Here is an 18,401-nt window from a genome sequence, read left to right as displayed (position 1 = left end):
GAGGTACAGGTTGGGACCTAACTGAGGGACTCTGACAGCTGACATAAAGGGGTAGATTTTCATCTGGGCAGTAAGCTGGTGGGGAAAATCAAATGTCCTTTGTAGACCCGGCCTGATTTTCATTCCTTTGACTTCAATGGTGGGTTCTGTTAAGGAAGTGTGATCTGTCCCACAAGATTACCACTCACGCCATGAGGACAGAAGTCTGCCCCACAGAAGAATGAAAATTTGGGAGTGAATTATTGGCTTGAATCTAATCAGCGGATTTAGATGAATTCCAAACAAATAAACTAGCCCTATTGCTCTGTAGTATCTTTTATCTTTCTATTGTTTGTCATTTGCTTAGTTTCTAACCACGTTTCCTTCATTGTATCTCCCTCACACATGGTTGTACACACACGTGATCTTGTTCACACTTGCATGCTCTCTCTCTCTCTCACATGAACACACGCACACAAAGCAAACACACAAAACACAGGAGGCTTGTGACAAGATTATAGATATTAACTGATCTTTGTCATAGTATTTTATTCTGTCTAGGTGCGATTTTCTTTTTGAAGGGAGAGAGATGTCTGACTGTTCCCAACCTCTCCCTCTGTTGCTCAATCTCTCTTTCAAAGGCACTGTACCAAATAACAGCATGCAACCGTGAGAGGCAGGGTGAGTTTTCATGCATCTTCCATGTGCTAATGTATAAACATTGCTTTGTTACATGCCAGCTTGTGAAGTCGGACGCTTTGGGGAGATGTGCCAGCAGATGTGTGACTGTGAAGGTGTCACTTCATGCCATCCTGTAACAGGAAAGTGCCTCTGCCCACCAGGTAGAACTGGAGACCGATGTGATAGTGGTAATAATTCTTTCTGCATACTCAATTTTCTTGCATGTTATCTTCATAATAATAGATTACATGATAGCATTCATTGACTATTAAATTATTTTACATATCATACAGTGGTGAGGTCTAGGAGTTCTAGCTGTAGAACATCTGGGAGTAGAGCAGGGAACTCTTGAAAGGACTTGGCAGCCTTGTGGGAAGCATTGGACTCATTTTCAAAGGACACATTAGCTTGCATAGGCTTACATAGGATATACGGCCAGGAATAGGTCATTCGGCCCAACCAGTCCATGCCGGCGTTTATACTTCACTCGAGCCTCCTCCCGTCTTTCCCCATCTAAATCTATCAGCATAACCCTCTATTCCCTTCTCCCTCATATGCTTGTCCAGCCTTCCCTTAAATGCATCTGTACTATTCCCTTCAACCACTCTCTGTGGTAGCGAGTTCCACATTCTCATCACTCTCTGGGTAAAGAAGCTTCTTCTGAATTCCCTACTGGATTTCTTGGTGGCCTCTAGTAATACTCTTCCCTACAAGTGGAAACATTCTCTCTGTATCCATTCTATCAAAACCATTCATAATTTTAAAGACCTCTATAAGGTCACCCCACAGTCTTTTTGCAAGAGAAATGAGACCTGTTCATCGTTTCCTGATATGTATACCCTCGTATTTCTGGTATCATCCTTGTAAATCTTCTCTGCACCCTCTGCAGTGCCTCTATATCCTTTTTATAATATGGCGACCCGAACTGTACGCAGTACTCCAAGTGTGGTCTAACCAAAGTTCGATACAGGTTTAGCATAACTTCCCTACTTTTTAATTCTATACCTCTAGAAATAACCCTAGTGCTTGGTTTGCTTTTTTTACGGTCTTGCTAACCTGTGTCACAACTTTTAATGATTTGTGTATTTGTATTCCGGGATCCCTTTGTTCCTCTACCCCCACCTAGACTCGCACCCTCCAAGTAATAAGTGACTTCCTTATTCTTCCTACTAAAATGTAATACCTCACATTTACCAGTGTTGAACTTCATTTGCCAATTATATGCTCATTCCAGGCTCTCATGGTAGATCATTGCTCTTTCATCCAGCGTGCCTGTTGGCTCTTGTGGTGGCAAAATTGGATTGCTTTTTACAGGGACTGGGAGCTTGAAAGTAGACGGTTGGGCTGACATTCAGTGGGCTTAAACAGTCACGTGGTAGGACGTAGGAACTTTCATTTAGCAGACTAGCAGCAGAAAACTAGGTCCCGTTCAGATTTTAGGAGTTTGAATCTTGGTCAAGAAATTCCAGCGTTGCTGATCATTCAGAGGGCTATAGTTCAAATCCTAGTTGTGGCCATCATAACTCAATAGTACCAGCAATAATCTACTGGGTTGATATTCAGAGGGATCATAATTGAACCTCAGACTCAACTGACTCAGCGGAATGACAAATATAAATGTTCAGTGCTTTGGTTTCAGTCCCACTCCTGCGTGACTTGCTTTTCACTCGTTCTCAGCCTGGCTGCTAGGCTGAGCACTAAATGGCAATGGAGAGGTCCACTTCATCAGAGAATGGGACCAGCATTTGTCTGCAAAGGTATTTCTGTTTACTGATAACAGAGCAACATTGATAAGTAGCACAGAGAGATCTGTGATCCCTCTGCACAGTCTAACCTTCCCTTCAGAAAAAAGGCAACATTCTAGTTGCTGAAATGCAGAAGAAAAAGGGACTCTTTGAACAAATAAAGCTTCACATGTAGATTCTCAAAGTACTTCTTAATTTTGTTGTCTTCCAGAATGTAGAACCAACCGATACGGGCCTAACTGCTCCTTGAGCTGCCATTGTGCTAACAAAGCGCACTGTAACCCTCGTAATGGGAACTGCGTGTGCTCCTTCCAGTGGATGGGGCCTACTTGTGAAGAAGGTACAGTTGCAACCTGGTTCAAGTGTGACAATAACTCAACCAACACCACCAAAAACAAATTAACAGTGTCATCTCATTTGTGTTTATGGGACCTTGCTGTGCACAAATTGACTGCCAACATAACAACTGTGACTGCACTTCAAAAATAATTCATTGGTTGTGAATTGCTTTGGGACATCTTGGAGACATGATGGGGAGCTACATAAGTGCATGTTCTTTTGTCTCTTTTTAACAGCTGTCCTGTCGACTAGAGTAAAAAAAGAATTTATTCAATACAGTACTTTAATATTATGGTGTATTACAATGAGGATGCGTGCCTTAATACCACGTATACAGGTATATAAGAAATTCCATAGTTAAATAAAACAGGTCCTATTTTTCTAGACATTATTCTGATGTCTGATAATCATGGTTTAAGGTGAGCTTTGCAAGAAATATGTTACATGCTTTGAAGTAGAAAAGGTTTTTCAATCCTTGGTGGTGGTGGGGTATCTGTTTTAGAAATTGTACGGTTGTCATTTTGAAGTTACCAAGTAGCCAGGGATCTGGAATGTAAATAACAAAAATCCTTTCCTGCTTCTATCTAGGTGGTCCTTCTCAGCCTCTGATTCCCCATGACCGTTCTCAGTCACAAGGACATCATCCGCAGAGAGCTTTCCATCACTCATAGTTTGGTGCAGGATTCTGCCTTTCTGAGAAGAGATTGGATTTGTTTACAGCTGAAGCGTTACTCAACAAATCAGGAAACGCTATGAACTATGGAGTAACAAACCTGGATTTATCTGCACATCTGTATAAGTGATCCAGACGGATAACCCAAGGGTCCATACTTTATTTCACTAGTCGTATGACATCCCGTGGCCATTTCAACATTCTGATTATAATCTGGAACAATTTAAGTTCCTGCAAAGAATATTGCAGAAAGCTACATGTTGAGAACTGGCCAGCTTTTGGTGCTTTAAAATACTTCCATTACTGGGAAGATTAAAAAATCTCATACAAAGGGATAAAAGAGACAGTGCAGTAATTAATCGTGAGAAGCTCTGGGAGTTTAATTCTATTGCAACAAAAGGCTCACAAATGTGGTTGAAGTATGTTAGATTATCTAGATGATTGGATGAAACAAGTTTAAATTGATACACAGACACTCGCCAATTCTATGCATATGTTGACATCATCTCATTCATGGTTTTGGAATGGTATTGCTGCCCAGTCTCATTTACACCTGCTAGTTTGTTCTTCACCCCATTTGCAATTGTGGTTGTATTATCGTAATGTATTGCTCAATCCTGATCTGTTGGATAATTTTCAAACGTTTTGAGAGTATCACCAAGAATCTTGTTGTCTGATCTACTTTGAAGCTTGATATCAGGTACAAGTGCACCCAAGTCTGTTAATGTCAGCAGATGGACAGAAACTTATCAACAAGCCCGAAGATTATCTGATGCAGGATTGCGGGGGCTAAGGAGGGAGTTGCTCAATTTCAAGGGATGAGAAAGATATTCACCAAGAAGAATAGGTTTGAAATAGTACACTTGGAACTCTGTAACATGATTGTGACTCTAAACAGTCGCCATGAGTACACATTATTAACAAAAATTCCTATTTGTCTGTTACATAAAGTGATCTTTTGTTGTTTTTATTCCAGTAGCTCCCTCTCCTAACCTGATCTGTATCGCAGTCGTGCTGTTTCTGCTCATGCTGGAGCACTCCGGTACTCCAGAATGCAGGTTGACATTGGTGTTTACGCATTGTGTCTCCATTCCTGGTCCTTTTAATGAATGGTTTCGCTTTGCAGCAAGTTCTATGTTGAATGACAGATAGAAATAATTGTCATACTGCAGTTAAAAAGAAAGATTAATGTCTGTACTTGTGGGATTTTGATAATTACTTCAATGTTGCTGTCTGCAGGCTTGGATTCTTTCGGTTCAGAGGGAATCCACATTCCTTAGTGTGGCTGGAAATGTCACAGGAGGTCAGTCTCCTTTTTGTTAGTGTTGGTGACTGCAAGCAATTGCCTCAACTAGCAATTACCTCAATTATTTTGATTATTTATTTGATGACTTCAGACCTTTGGAAGAATGTTCCCCACCTGGAGGATACAGATACACATCATTATTTCTAAGACTAGGCTATCAAAGCCAGCATGTTCTCTGATAAGTGTCAAAGATCGGTGAAACTTGAGCTGGGGTAACCCAGTTCTAATTGGAGGGATGTCCCACAAGATGCCTCTTGAGATAAGGGTTGAGTGACAGCCCCATACACACGCAGAGAATATATTTGGCAGTCTTCTTGCAGGTCATCAGAATTCCCTGTTCCATTGTACCTCAGCCATGTAAGGATGAACAGGCACGTTGACTAATCCTCATGTACAAATAGTGTGAGAAATATTGATCAGTATTTTGGGGAGAGTTAGCAAAATGTTGTGCTTTTTTGTAATAGAGCTCTGTGAAAAGAGTAATTTGCTGGATCAGTCTTTTGCTGCTCTTGAATATTTACCTTTAATAAGCCTGATTCACAATCTAAAGCCTGACTCATGGTCTAAAGGAATGCTTTTGCTTCTGCTATTGGAAAGCTAAGAGGCCATGAGAAGTCTTTTATCATTTCCATTGAGCAATTCAAAGTGACAAGGATGTTCTGTTTGACTCTTGGCCAATTAAATGATACCAGATATTGTGGAGCTGGAGAGGGAGTGAGGGCTCACTTACCGGAATAGTCCTTGACGTGAGCATGAGAGAACAATCTGCTGAAGGCCAAAAATTGTAACATTTAGTATATGCTCTACTCCAAACAGCAACTGAGTTCCATTTCTCCAATAAACCAATGGCGTAAAACCTTTAATCCTGTTAATACACACACCAACTTGTTATAAGGTCTAACAGAAAGACCATTGCACCATTGAAGTGAAAGGAGTGGGATAATGCTTAAGCATGGCTATGACATATTGGAACACTTCCAAAATTCAGAGTGGCACATGGGCAGTGCCAGCAGACATTATGATATGGGGCAGGGAGGGAACAACTGTTGGAAAAATTAAAAGAAAATATATATTCACATAGGATTACAACACCGAACCAGGCAATTTGGTCCAAGCAGTCCACGTCAAAGTTTATGCTGCTTAATCCCATGTGCCCATCCTGTACTAATATCCCTTTGCTAAAAACATTTATCGAATCTATTCTTGGTCTCTGGTACAATCACTAACTCTGTTAGTGCATTCACAGCCTCACAAACCTCTGCTCTCTGCCCTAAGTATCTTACATTTAATCTTATATCTGTGTTCTCTCATTATATGTCCCTCAACCACTAGGTAAAAGGCCTGTCTCAATTGACTCCGTTCCATTGCTTCATAGTGTTAAAGACCCCTATCGAATCACCTCAATTTCCTTTGTTCTCATGAAATCAGCCACCTTTTTTCGCATTTGCTTTTCCTCGCAACAGGTGGCACCCGAGTGAATCTGTGCTGTTTCTTCTTTATGGCCTCAACATCAACTATTGCTGGAGTCTGAAGCCTTAAATTGTACAATGGTCTAATTATGGCTTTATATAGATTCAACACGACATCTCAACTTTTGTAGTCTATACCCCTTGCTGTAAAATTCAATATTCACTTGCCTTTTTGATGCCTTTATTTACTTAAGGTGCTGCTTTTAATGTCTTGTGAACCTGAATTACCCCGCCCCCCAATTCTTCTGCTCTTCCAGTATCGCCCAGCCTTCCCCCTTTAAAGTAAAATAATTACTCTTATTTTTTAACCGAAAGTAGCATTTCATATTTACTGACATTAAATTCCATCTGCCATTTTTTGGCCCATTCCACCATCTCCCTACAGCTTCCTTTGGTCTTCAGAATTATTTGCTGTGCCTCCTATGTTACCATCCACTAATTTGGACAATCCCTCTTACATAAGAACATAAGAAATAGGAGCAGGAGTAGGCCATCCGGCCCCTCGAGCCTGCTCCGCCATTCAATAAGATCATGGCTGATCTTCTACCTCACTTTTGTTCACTCCGCTCTTCCAGCCCTATATTCGAATCACCGGGAACGGAAGCAGTTCCAGCACAAAACCGTGTGGAACATCACTGCCTGCTTCCATGTCCTGGCCAATATTTATCTCTCAGTCAACATAACTGTCGTGTATCTGTAAAGCATGTTCCGCCACCAGGGAGCTCATCCCCTGAAGTCAAACTAGACAATAGACAAATTTGCAGAAAGCACCTGGACCAAACGAGGCTGCGGTTCACAGACTGCCCTGAACAACCCACAGCAGACACCACCTTTTTCGAGCCCACAACACACACCCAAAGGATCAATGACACCACCCCGGACCAGGAAATCAAACCCATCGCGCCCATCAGCCCAGCAAGGCCAGGCTCACTCAGCAGCCCTGCAGGGCCAACAACACACCAGCCCAGCGAGGGCACAGCCAACACACCAGAACAGACATTTGTACCGAGGCGGTCCACCAGGGAAAGAAAGGCTCCCGACCGCCTCACCTTGTAAATAGTTTTCACTTTGACTTTGGGTGGGGGAGTGATGTTGTGTATCTGTAAAGCATGCAGTCCCATGTTCCGCCACCAGGGAGCTCATCCCCTGAAGTCCCAAGGGATCCCAGCATCCCTTGGGAGCACTGTATATAAGCCGGCCCCTAAGGTCTGTTCCTCACTCTGGAGTGTCTTATTAAAGACTGAGATCACTGTTACTTTAACCTCCCTGTGTGCAGCCTCATCTGTGTTAGGAACACAATAATAACAAAAACAGATTATCTGCTCATTATCACATTGTTGTTTGTGGGAACTTGCTGTGCGCAAATTGGCTGCCACGTTTCCCACATTACAACAGTGACTACACTTCAAAAGTACTTCATTGTCTGTAAAGTGCTTTGAGACATCCAGTGGTTGTGAAAGGCGCTATATAAATGCAAATCTTTCACTTTGAGAAACTACCCTTACTTGCTACTCTCTGTTTCCTCCTTTCTAATCAGCTTTCAATCCATTGACTATCTTCCCCTAATTCCATACCCGTTAATTTTCTCCAATAACCTCCCGCATGGTACCTTGTGAAAAGCTTTCTGAAAGTCCATGCACACCATATTCATTGTGCATGGCAGCCAATTGTGTATGATGCGTGGTGCTTGAGTGTGTTTAGTGTAGCAATTACTTTTTCAACAGCGCTGCCTGAAGAGTAAGTAAATGAAGTATAATTGATCAAATATTGACTTTGACTGAGGAAAACTATGTTTCTGAAGTCCTGATAAGTATACCAGGTACAGATATTGAAGTATTCAGCACAGGCCCTATGTTGTGGATGTGCACAGTTTTCAAAACTCATTTACAAATTCCAGATGAACGTACAGCTAACTTCATTTCCATTCACCTTGTATCCAGAAGAACTTCGCTAGCTAAACGCTCTTTTTAAAAACATGAATATATACCTTGTGTCTGTGTATACTCTTATGTTGATGCAATATTAGATCGGACAATAATTTTTATACTGATATTTTGAGAAGATGTATCTGAGTGCAAGTGCTTTCAGCAAAGGAACTATTCAGATGACAATGATATGGCTTGCTGGTTCCTAATATGGGGTATGGTAGCATAGTGGTTGTTGCTGGACTAGTAATCCAGAGACGTGAGTTCAAAGCCCACCATAGCAGCTGGGGAATTTAAATTTAGTTAATTAAATAAATCTGCAATAGTGTTAGTAATGGTGACCATGAAACTTCCGGATTGTCGTAAAAACCCATTTGGTTCACTAATGTCTTTTAGGAAAGGAAGTCTGTAGTCCTTACCCGGTCTGGCCTATATGTGACTCCAGACCCACAATGTGGTCGACTCTTAACTGCCCTCTGAAACAGTGGCTCACCACCACCTTCTCAAGGGCAATTAGGGATGGGCAATAAACGCTGGCCTTGCCGGTGATGCCCATATCCCAGGAACAAATTTTTAAAAACAGTAGCTCTTCAGCTTATCTGTAAGCTAGTGCAGAGCTCTTTGCTCGTCAGAGACCCACTTGGCACTGTGGAAAATTTCTGAAATAATGCAAGGCCCAGCTGACGGACACTCAAAGCAAGCCACATGTGCGACAACCTATTTTATTTATCTGTGTTTAATCCTTCAGATTTTATTTGTGTTGTATTAATGCCTGTGCTGTGTATGCTTGATTATTTTTTTTTCTAAAAGCAATTCACTGTAAATACATGCTGTACTTGAAATATTAACATGGAAATCAATTTACTCAGCTGTGAGGTTACACAATAAAGAGGGCCTGTATTGCCAGGATGGTAGCGAGAAGCATCGCCTGTTGTTAGCATAGGATGCTTCACTTTTATTTTGAAACTATTAGATCCTGGAACAATATTCGATCTAGGATTCTGATAATAAAGTGCGTCAAGACTCCCAGATCCAATATTGGATTCAAGGAGTCAAAGTGTATATCAAAGTGTAGTATGATGCTTCTGCCTTAGATGTCTTTAGCATTGCCCTGTAAATATTACAGTATTTACTAATTCTGATAGTGACATCTAGTGGCAACATGACTATATTTTGCCAGTATTTAATTTTTAATCTTTTGGGCACATTTGTAGCAGGAATAGTTGTGAAGACCAAGGGATTAAAGAGGTGAGCAACTGGAGTAACCTGAAGGTCCCATACCTTGATACACCAAAATAGGAGTGTTTAAATCTTTTTCATTGAGTCTAATTGGAATAGCTACGGAACACTGATTTAATGTGACACCATCCTGGACCAGGGAAATGCAGACTTTCGCCTCTACTCTCCCTATCCTATGACTTCCTGCTGTTTCTATGCTGTGTTGCATCTCTGACTAAACGCTGGATAAACCGTTAAGTTTTATAACTGTGCTGATCTTACATAGATGTACAAATTTTACCAATGACCAGCTTATAATAATGTTTACAGAATCGTACACCGACTCTAACGTGTGCAATGAAGAATGGTGACCTAGTGTGGAAGTTCAAATAAGGAAATCATGGTGGCTTTACAGTCCCCTCTGATGATAACTGGGCTCCTTAAAATTCATTGGGGGGGATCTTTCAACTTTACTTGGGGTGGGGGTCGGAAAGCCCGTGGTATCAGATGAGCCCCACCAGTGTTCTTTTCCACTGACTTCAATGGAAATGTAAATCAGGTCGGGTGTATTAAGGACGGTGATCCAATCCTGCCGTTATTTCTCCCCTGCTGAAGTTGAATGTTGCCCCCACTGTCTCTCGGATCTCTGTACATTGTCTTTTTAATTGAATAATGCTGTTGAGCACATTCCGTGTTGAACTTGGTGCTATTTTTATACACAATTGATAAATAAAGTGACGAGTCGTGTTTTCGAAATAAAACAATGTTGTTAACTCGGTGAATTTCACAACACCAGATAGTTATTCCCCTCTCGCACTCAACCTAAATGGCTAAATGTAAGCAGAAAGAAAAAATCTAACGTGTTTAATGTGATCTAAAAGAAAGACTTGCATTTATATACCACCTGCCAGGACCTCAGGATGTCCCAAAGTGATTTACAGCTCATGAAGTACTTTTGAAGTGTAGTTACTGCTGTAACGTAGGAAGCACACAGCAAGGTCCCACAAACAGCCGCAAGATAATGATCAGATAATCTGTCACAGTGATGTTGGGTGAAAGATAAATATTGGCCAGGACACCAGGGAGAACTCCCCTGCCATGGGATCTTTTACGTGCACCTGAGAGGTTAGACGGGCCCTCGGTTTAACGTCTCATCTGAGAGAAGGCATGTCCAACAGAGCAGCACTCCCTCAATATTGCATTGGAGTGTCCGCCTGAATCATGTGCTCAAGTCTCTGGTGCGGGACTTGAACTCATGACCATGCAAAAGGAAACACTTGTATGCGTAACAGGAAAGCAGAGGGCTAGATTGCCTGGGTGTTGAGCATCACTTGAGCAGAGCGCAGAGAGGAATATCTGGTGGAGAGGAGATTTTTAAAAGTTACTTTTTCTCCGGGGCCTGTCACTGGCTCAAGCCAGTGCAACATACTATCCCTAGTTAAGAGGGCAAGCTTGCAGCCTACTCCCTGGTCTTTACTTGTCCTGCTAGGAAAGTTTGAACTGCTCTACTGATCGTAAGTACATATGGGCTAGAAATTGCGTAGCAGCCCCGTTTGGGTTGATCACTTTTGAAGGAGAGCAAAAGTATCACCAGGCGATAATCTTTTTTTTCATCCCGGGAACTTCCGCTTTAGCGCTCCGGGAGGGAAGTGGAGTGGTGAATCAAGCGTTACCACTGCCCTTAGAGCGCTAAAGGGAGCGAGAGGAACGGTTGCGGCAGAACGCGGCAGATCGTTTAGAGGGAAGGGCCAATGATGGGTTCAACTACTCGTCATGCTGTTCCTGTGCCAAGCACTTTGAGAGTGAGGGCCTGAGGAATCGCTGCATCAAAAGAAATCAGGAGGCACCAGACAGGGGTGAGAAATACCTTTTGCCCTACCTAAACCACCACTGCCTTTACATATCGCTCCCCAAGCGGCCAGTCGAGGTGACTACGCTTCCTGCAGCTGCCGTTGTTGACGCCTGGTGATGCTGAAGGGGGCAGGAGCGAAAATCACATCCGGGGTGCTAAGGGGGCGCGGTGCACAAGGTGGCGTCACGATCTACGGGGCACAAGAGAGTGAGGCGGTAAGTGTTAGCGCCAGTGCAAATCCGCCAGGGACATTCGCGGGCATTGGTGATTTTGACAGATGACCAAAAGCTTAATTAAAGAGGTAGGGTTTAAGGAGCGACTTAAATGAGGAAAGAGAGGTAGAAAGGCAGAGAGGTTTAGGGAGGGAATTCCAGAGCGTAGGACCTAGCCAGCTGAGGGCACGGCTACCCATGTTGGAGTGATTAAAATGGGGATGCCCAAGAGGCCAGAATTGGTGGAGCGCAGATATTTCGGGGGTTGTAGGGCTGGAGGAGATAGCATGGTAACCTTCAGTGCCATTTCCAACCATCAAATGGGGAGTGAAAATAGAACATTCAACATTGCCAACACTTGTGAATTTTTAATGGTCGCGATTCACACAAACACAATAGTTTTCAAGAGATCCTCAGGTAGAAGATCAAACGCTGCACCTCCCTGATATCTTGGCTCCATTTTGCCACTACCTTGGATTCTGCTTCAAGACTTGCTTTGAAAATTGCAATTCTTGGCAATATGAGAAGAAAATAGAAAATCAAACAGAGATCACATATAATGACAAAAGGTTGCAATTTGAAAGCTAAAGGCTTAATTTCAGAGTCAATCTATAAAACAAATCCAAAACAGATGCACTAAGGTTCCTATATAACGTCTCCACCATGTGGGCAACAGTGGAACTGCAAAGTAAAACTTGTTTAAAACTATAAGGGCTAGAAATTGCGTAGCGCCCGTTTGGGGCGATAACTTTTGAATAATCGCAAAAATATCGCTGGACGAAAAAGATTTTTTGCTCCTGGGAACATCCACGTTAGCGCGCCAAGAGGGAAGTGGAGCACTAAATCAAGCTCTATCGCTTCCATTACAGCACTAAAGTGTGTGAGAAGGGTGGTTAGTGGCAGAGTGCTGAACAATGTTCAGAGTAGTGCTGCTGTCTTTCCAGGCTCCTTCCCTCACTTAAAGAGAAGGGTCAATGATGGGTTGAATGAATCTTGTTCTCTCTGTGGGGCCACGGGACCTGCGTTACGTGAATAGCAGCCCCAAGCACTCGAAGAGAGTGGAGGGCTGAGGAAACGCAGGGTCAAAATCAATTAGAAAGCACAAGACTAATAAATTTGGCCCTACCTGACCACCAGGCCTTTAAATATCGCTCCCCCATGCGGCCAGCAGAAGAGACAACGCCTCCTGCAGCTGCCATTGTTGATGCCTGGCAATGCTGCAGGGAGTGGGAGCGAATATCACATCCGGGGTGCTAATGGGGCACTGTGCACCCCATGACATTACGCTCTATGGGGCGCAAGAGAGCGAAGCGGTAACTGTTAGCGTCAGCGCTAAACCACCAGGGAAATTCGCGGGCATCAGTGAATTTGCCTCGCCCGATTGGTAACCCCGTAGTGCCCCATTATCGCCCCCCTACAGGCAAGAATGAGAGGTGCAAACTAGGTGAATTCCTCCCACTAATTCTTTTTCTTTTCATACAATGGGATGTATTTCTTTTAGAAGGAATAGAGAATTTTCAGTAATTAAAACATTTATCGCAACTAGAGGTAGAAGGATGACTGGTACGAATGAGGACGAGAGAGAAATCTGATTGACAGTTAATGAAAATAGCAGCATACATTCCAACCATCAGTGTTTTTTGAACTAACACCAGTCCTTTGGGCCCCAAAGAGGGTGGCTAATTGTAAATCACCGGTAGCAGGCTCCCTTCTGCCACCCTTCCTCGCGCCCCTCCACTGACTCAATAAGGGAATTAAGGGTTACGGGGAGCGGGCGGGTAAGTGGAGCCGAGTCCACGGCCAGATCAGCCATGATCTTGTTGAATGGCGGAGCAGGCTCGAGGGGCTAGATGGCCTACTCCTGTTCCTAATTCTTATGTTCTTCTTAGGTTCTTATGACCCCCACCTCACCTTGCTCGACACCGGCTTCTCCTGAGTCGGGTGGCGCATTTATCGGCTAGGCCCGGCTTCTCTTGTTAGCATGCGCCTGTGTATACGATAAGTGAGAACTCGCGTGAGAACGGAATTTCCTGTGTGCAATGTGCACATGCAGCGATCTGGGCCTTGAGAGCAAGGAGCACGCTAAGCGGAGGAGCAGGTCCTGCCTGGTGTATAAGCCACCAGACTAGGGAAGGAGCAAGTGGAGGAAAACAATGGGATGGGAAGGTGAAGGAGTGAAAGGATGGGAAGGTTTGTACTATGATTCTTTCAAGAGGGAGCTGGACTGGGGCAGAGATGACATCATATAGAAGTTTAGGGAGAATTGGCCTCCTTTGTGCCTCAGTGCTGCAGAACCCACAGCCCTCAGCAATGACCCTTGAAGCGAGGGAATGAGCCTGTGATTCCGGCTGCAGTGCACGGGACATTGTGCAGTACTCGGGCTCTCCCACCCCTCTTGCTCCATTTACCACTCCAAGGAAAGTGACTTAGCACTTCCCTTCCTTCCTGGAGCGCTAAACCGGAAGTTCCCGTCGGCTTCACTTGCGTAGCGCCTGCCGATATTTTTGTGCTCCCACCAATGTTATTGCCCCAAACGGGACGCTACACCGTTTCTAGCCCCAAGTGTCTTTATAGATTACACTTGGTCCGTGTGATCTGCTTGACTGGTTGAGATCGCCTGAGGAGGTCAGAGAGGAACTTTCCAGAGTATTTTTTTCCCTTATTCCCTGATCTTCGCTCCCTTAATCCAAGGAACGAAGACTTGATTGGATATGGCAGACAATTGGTTTAGCCATTCATCGCCTGATCTGGCTGGATCACATAAAACATTATTTACTCCTGCTCTCGACTGCCAAAATTGCTCACTGTTCCAGAATCATTCTAGAATGTAAAGTTAAAGCCCAGCTTCTATTCTGCACTGCTAACTGTCTTTTTAAACCCCTCTTCCCAGTCTCCATACTCACCCCTGACAATAAGTGTGAGGAGCCCATGGACGTCTTTGTCTCTAAGATTGAGACCATCCATTCGGCCACATCTGACTATTCTCTTCTTTCCCCTAGCCCACCGGGTCAAACTTCCTCTAAAGATTCCCCCTGCCCTAGCCATGACCTCACATCTTTCTCCAGTTTCACTCTGATCTCCCCTCATGACCTTCCCGAGCTCATCCTGTCCGTGAGACCCACTTCCTGCTCCCTTGATCCTATTCCCACCAAACTGCTGACCACCCAACTTCCTTTCCTGGCTCCCATGTTAGCCGACATTGTTAACGGTTCTCTCTCCTCTGATACTGTCCCTCTCCCTCAAATCTGCCATCATCACCCCTCTCCTCAAATAATCGACTCTCGACCTCTCCGTCCTTGCAAATTACCAGCCCATCTCCAATCTCCCTTTCCTCTCCAAAATCCTTGAACATGTTGTTGTCTCCCAAATCCATGCCGATCTTTCCCGCAATTCCGTATTTGAATCCCTCCAATCCAGTTTCCGTGCCTGCCACTGTAACAAAATGGCTCCCATCAAAGTCATAAATAACATCCTTTGTGACTGTGACAAAGGCAAACTATCCCTCCTCGTCCTTCTCGACTTGTCTGCAGCCTTTGACACGGTTGACCATTCTATCCTTCTCCAATGCCTCTCCACCGTCATCCAGCTGGGTGGGACTGCACTCGCCTGGTTCCATTCTTATCTATCTAATCGTAGCCAGAAAATCACCTGCAACGGCTTCTCTTCCTTGGCCCCCTCCTATTTCTCATCTACATGTTGTCCGAAAACACAGCATCAGTTTCCACATGTACGCTGATGACATCCAGCTCTACCTCACTACCACTTCTCTCGACCCCTGCACGGTCTCTAAATTGTCAGACTGCTTGTCCGACATCCAGTTCTGGATGAGCAGAAATTTTCTCCAATTGACTATTGGGAAGACCGAAGCCATTGTTTTCAGTCCCCGCCACAAACTCCATTCCCTAGCCACTGACTCCATCCCTCTCCCCAACTTCTGTCTGAGGCTGAACCAGACTGTTCGCAACCTTGGTGTCATATTTGACCCTGAAATGAGCTATCGACCACATATCCGCAGCATAACTAAGACGGCCTATTTCCACCTCCATATCTGCTGCTGAAGCCCTCATCCATGCCTTTGTTACCTCTAGACTTGACTATTCCAATGCACTCCTGGCTGGCCTGCCACATTCTACTCTATGTAAACTAGAGGTGATCCAAAACCCGGCTGCCCATGTCCTAACTCGCGCCAAATCCCGCTCACCCAACACCCCTGTGCTCGCTGACCTACATTCGCTTCTGGTTAAGCAACGCCTCAATTTCAAAATTCTCATCCTTATTTTCAAATCCCTCCATGACCTCACCCCTCTCTATCTCTGTAATCTCCTCCAGCCCCACAATCCCCCCCCCCCCCCCGAGATGTCTGCGCTCCTCGAATTCTGCCCTCTTGAGCACTCCTGATTATAATCGCTCAAACATTGGTGGCCGCACCTTCTGTTGCCTAAGCCCCAAGCTCTGGAACTCCCTTCCCAGTCCTCTCCACCTCTGTACCTCTCTTTCCTCCTTCAAGACGCTCCTTAAAACCTACCTCTTTGGCCAAGCTTTTGGTCACTTGCGCTAATCTATTTATGCGGCTCAGTGTCAAATGTTTTATGTCATAACCCTCCTGTGAAGCACCTTGGGATGTTTCACTATGTTAAAAGCGCTATATAAATACAAGTTGTTGTTGTTATTGGCCCTGTTTTTTTTCCCTTTTTTTTTTACTTCTCCCCAGAGATTAAATGGCTAAGGGGCAGGGGTGGGGGTTGGGGGTGGGGGTTGCAGGTGGGGGTGGTGTTTTAGAGGAATTGTTTAGTCATGGTACTCCAGCCAACATGAGTGTGGGTAGGTTTGATGGGCCACGCGGTCTTTGCCTGCCTGTCAGTTTCACATGTTCATATGTTTTTCTGTATGTAAATGTGTGGCAAGTTATTCTTGGCTGGAAGCTTTCTTCAGTGCTGCAGAGATCACTTTTTTTCTGGACAGAAAATGCTGGAAATACTCAGCAGATCAGGCAGCATCTGTGGACAGAGAAACAGAGTTAATGGGCTCAATTTTTCCGACTGGGTCGGGAGCGAGTCAGACGACATCCAGTATGGATTCCAAACCCGCTCCTGGCTCCATGCCGGTTTCCCCAACAACTTTCCCCCGATTGGGTTTGTTAAGCCCGTCCTGCAAGATTCAATTAAAAGGAGGCTGGTCCGATTACATCACTTGATGACATGTCCTCAGATGGTTTCCTTAAAGGGACTATGCCCACATTGATTTTGACAGTTGTGCTTTCAGTATTCTACAGCACTGAGGTGCTGCAAATACTGACCAGCTTTGTACGGCTGCACCCAGGCTCTCCCATGACTCCCTCCAGATGCTTATGCAGGGATGTTCTCTTCCCTTCTAATGGGCAGACGAGACTTCCCCAGGACACCAATGTAGCCTGGTTGCACATTGCACAGGGGGGCACAAGTAGGGACGTCGTCAGGAGGACCTGGCTGCAGTGACGCAAACCTTGCAATGATCTCAGTTTCTGCAAAGCCACACTCAACCTCATCCTGCTGTGTCACTCATCACATCCCCATCACTCTGCCTTCCCTACCCTACTTCTGCACATCCTTACTCACATGAACTTACCTTGCACCTTCAACCATCCCTCTCGCTCTATTTACATGATCCCATCCCCATCCACTAGACAACCCCTCACACTGACCCTCATCCTTGTGCAATCATACCAACTAACAACACACAAGGCTAGGCACTTGGGTCTTTTAGCCAATGTTCATGTAAAGATTCTGTTAATGTGTTGTCAAACATTGAAATTCTTATTTTCAACACTTTGCATTCTTGGATAGATTTGTGTGCTCCTTTGGAAGTGGCATTGTGAGTTGTACTGAATGGTAAGACCATAACACTAAGTTGGGTGGCAGTGTGAGCTGCAAGGAGGATGCTGTGAGGCTGCAGAGCGACTTGGATAGGTTAGGTGAGTGGGCAAATGCATGGCAGATGAAGTATAATGTGGATAAATGTGAGGTTATCCACTTTGGTGGTAAAAACAGAGAGACAGACTATTATCTGAATGGTGACAGATTAGGGAAAGGGGAGGTGCAAAGAGACCTGGGTGTCATGGTACATCAGTCATTGAAGGTTGGCATGCAGGTGCAGCAGGCGGTTAAGAAAGCAAATGGCATGTTGGCCTTCATAGCAAGGGGATTTGAGTACAGGGGCAGGGAGGTGTTGCTACAGTTGTACAGGGCATTGGTGAGGCCACACCTGGAGTATTGTGTACAGTTTTGGTCTCCTAACCTGAGGAAGGACATTCTTGCTATTGAGGGAGTGCAGCGAAGGTTCACCAGACTGATTCCCGGGATGGCGGGACTGACATATCAAGAAAGACTGGATCAACTGGGCTTGTATTCACTGGAGTTCAGAAGAATGAGAGGGGACCTCATAGAAACATATAAAATTCTGACGGGGTTAGACAGGTTAGATGCAGGAAGAATGTTCCCAATGTTGGGGAAGTCCAGAACCAGAGGTCACAGTCTAAGGATAAGGGGTAAGCCATTTAGGACCGAGATGCGGAGGAACTTCTTCACCCAGAGAGTGGTGAACCTGTGGAATTCTCTACCACAGAAAGTTGTTGAGGCCAATTCACTAAATATATTCAAAAAGGAGTTAGATGAGGTCCTTACAACTAGGGGGATCAAGGGGTATGGCGAGAAAGCAGGAATGGGGTACTGAAGTTGAATGTTCAGCCATGAACTCATTGAATGGCGGTGCAGGCTAGAAGGGCCGAATGGCCTACTCCTGCACCTATTTTCTATGTTTCTATAACAGTACCCCCTGCAATGGTGATGAGTGTAAAAGGAATGGTTTGGGCACTGTGGCATGCTTTATGGTGCTGGTTTGGGGTGGTGCCAACCTGCCACATCATATGTCACCCAAGGTACATAGTGTCAGGTGAAGTAAATCAGGCCATGGTGAGGCTATTCCTGGCCTTCCGGGCAGCAATGTGGTCAGTTGCTAAGGCCCTGT

At 44.6% G+C, this 18,401-nt stretch overlaps 1 protein-coding gene across 1 annotated transcript in view; it reads left to right on the top strand.

The window, feature by feature from the left end:
• Window positions 1-18,401, top strand: part of LOC139266308 (multiple epidermal growth factor-like domains protein 6) — a 496,732-nt gene that overhangs the window by 463,341 nt on the left and 14,990 nt on the right. Inside the window, exons 36-38 of the mRNA XM_070884129.1 lie at window positions 720-848; window positions 2,617-2,745; window positions 4,394-4,459. Of these exons, the coding sequence (XP_070740230.1) occupies window positions 720-848; window positions 2,617-2,745; window positions 4,394-4,459 (324 nt within the window). The remainder of the gene's footprint in view (window positions 1-719; window positions 849-2,616; window positions 2,746-4,393; window positions 4,460-18,401) is intronic.

The sequence above is a fragment of the Pristiophorus japonicus genome, chromosome 6, assembly GCF_044704955.1.
Source record: "Pristiophorus japonicus isolate sPriJap1 chromosome 6, sPriJap1.hap1, whole genome shotgun sequence".
Lineage (NCBI taxonomy): Eukaryota > Metazoa > Chordata > Chondrichthyes > Pristiophoridae > Pristiophorus > Pristiophorus japonicus.
This window is presented reverse-complemented; position numbering and strand designations above follow the sequence as displayed.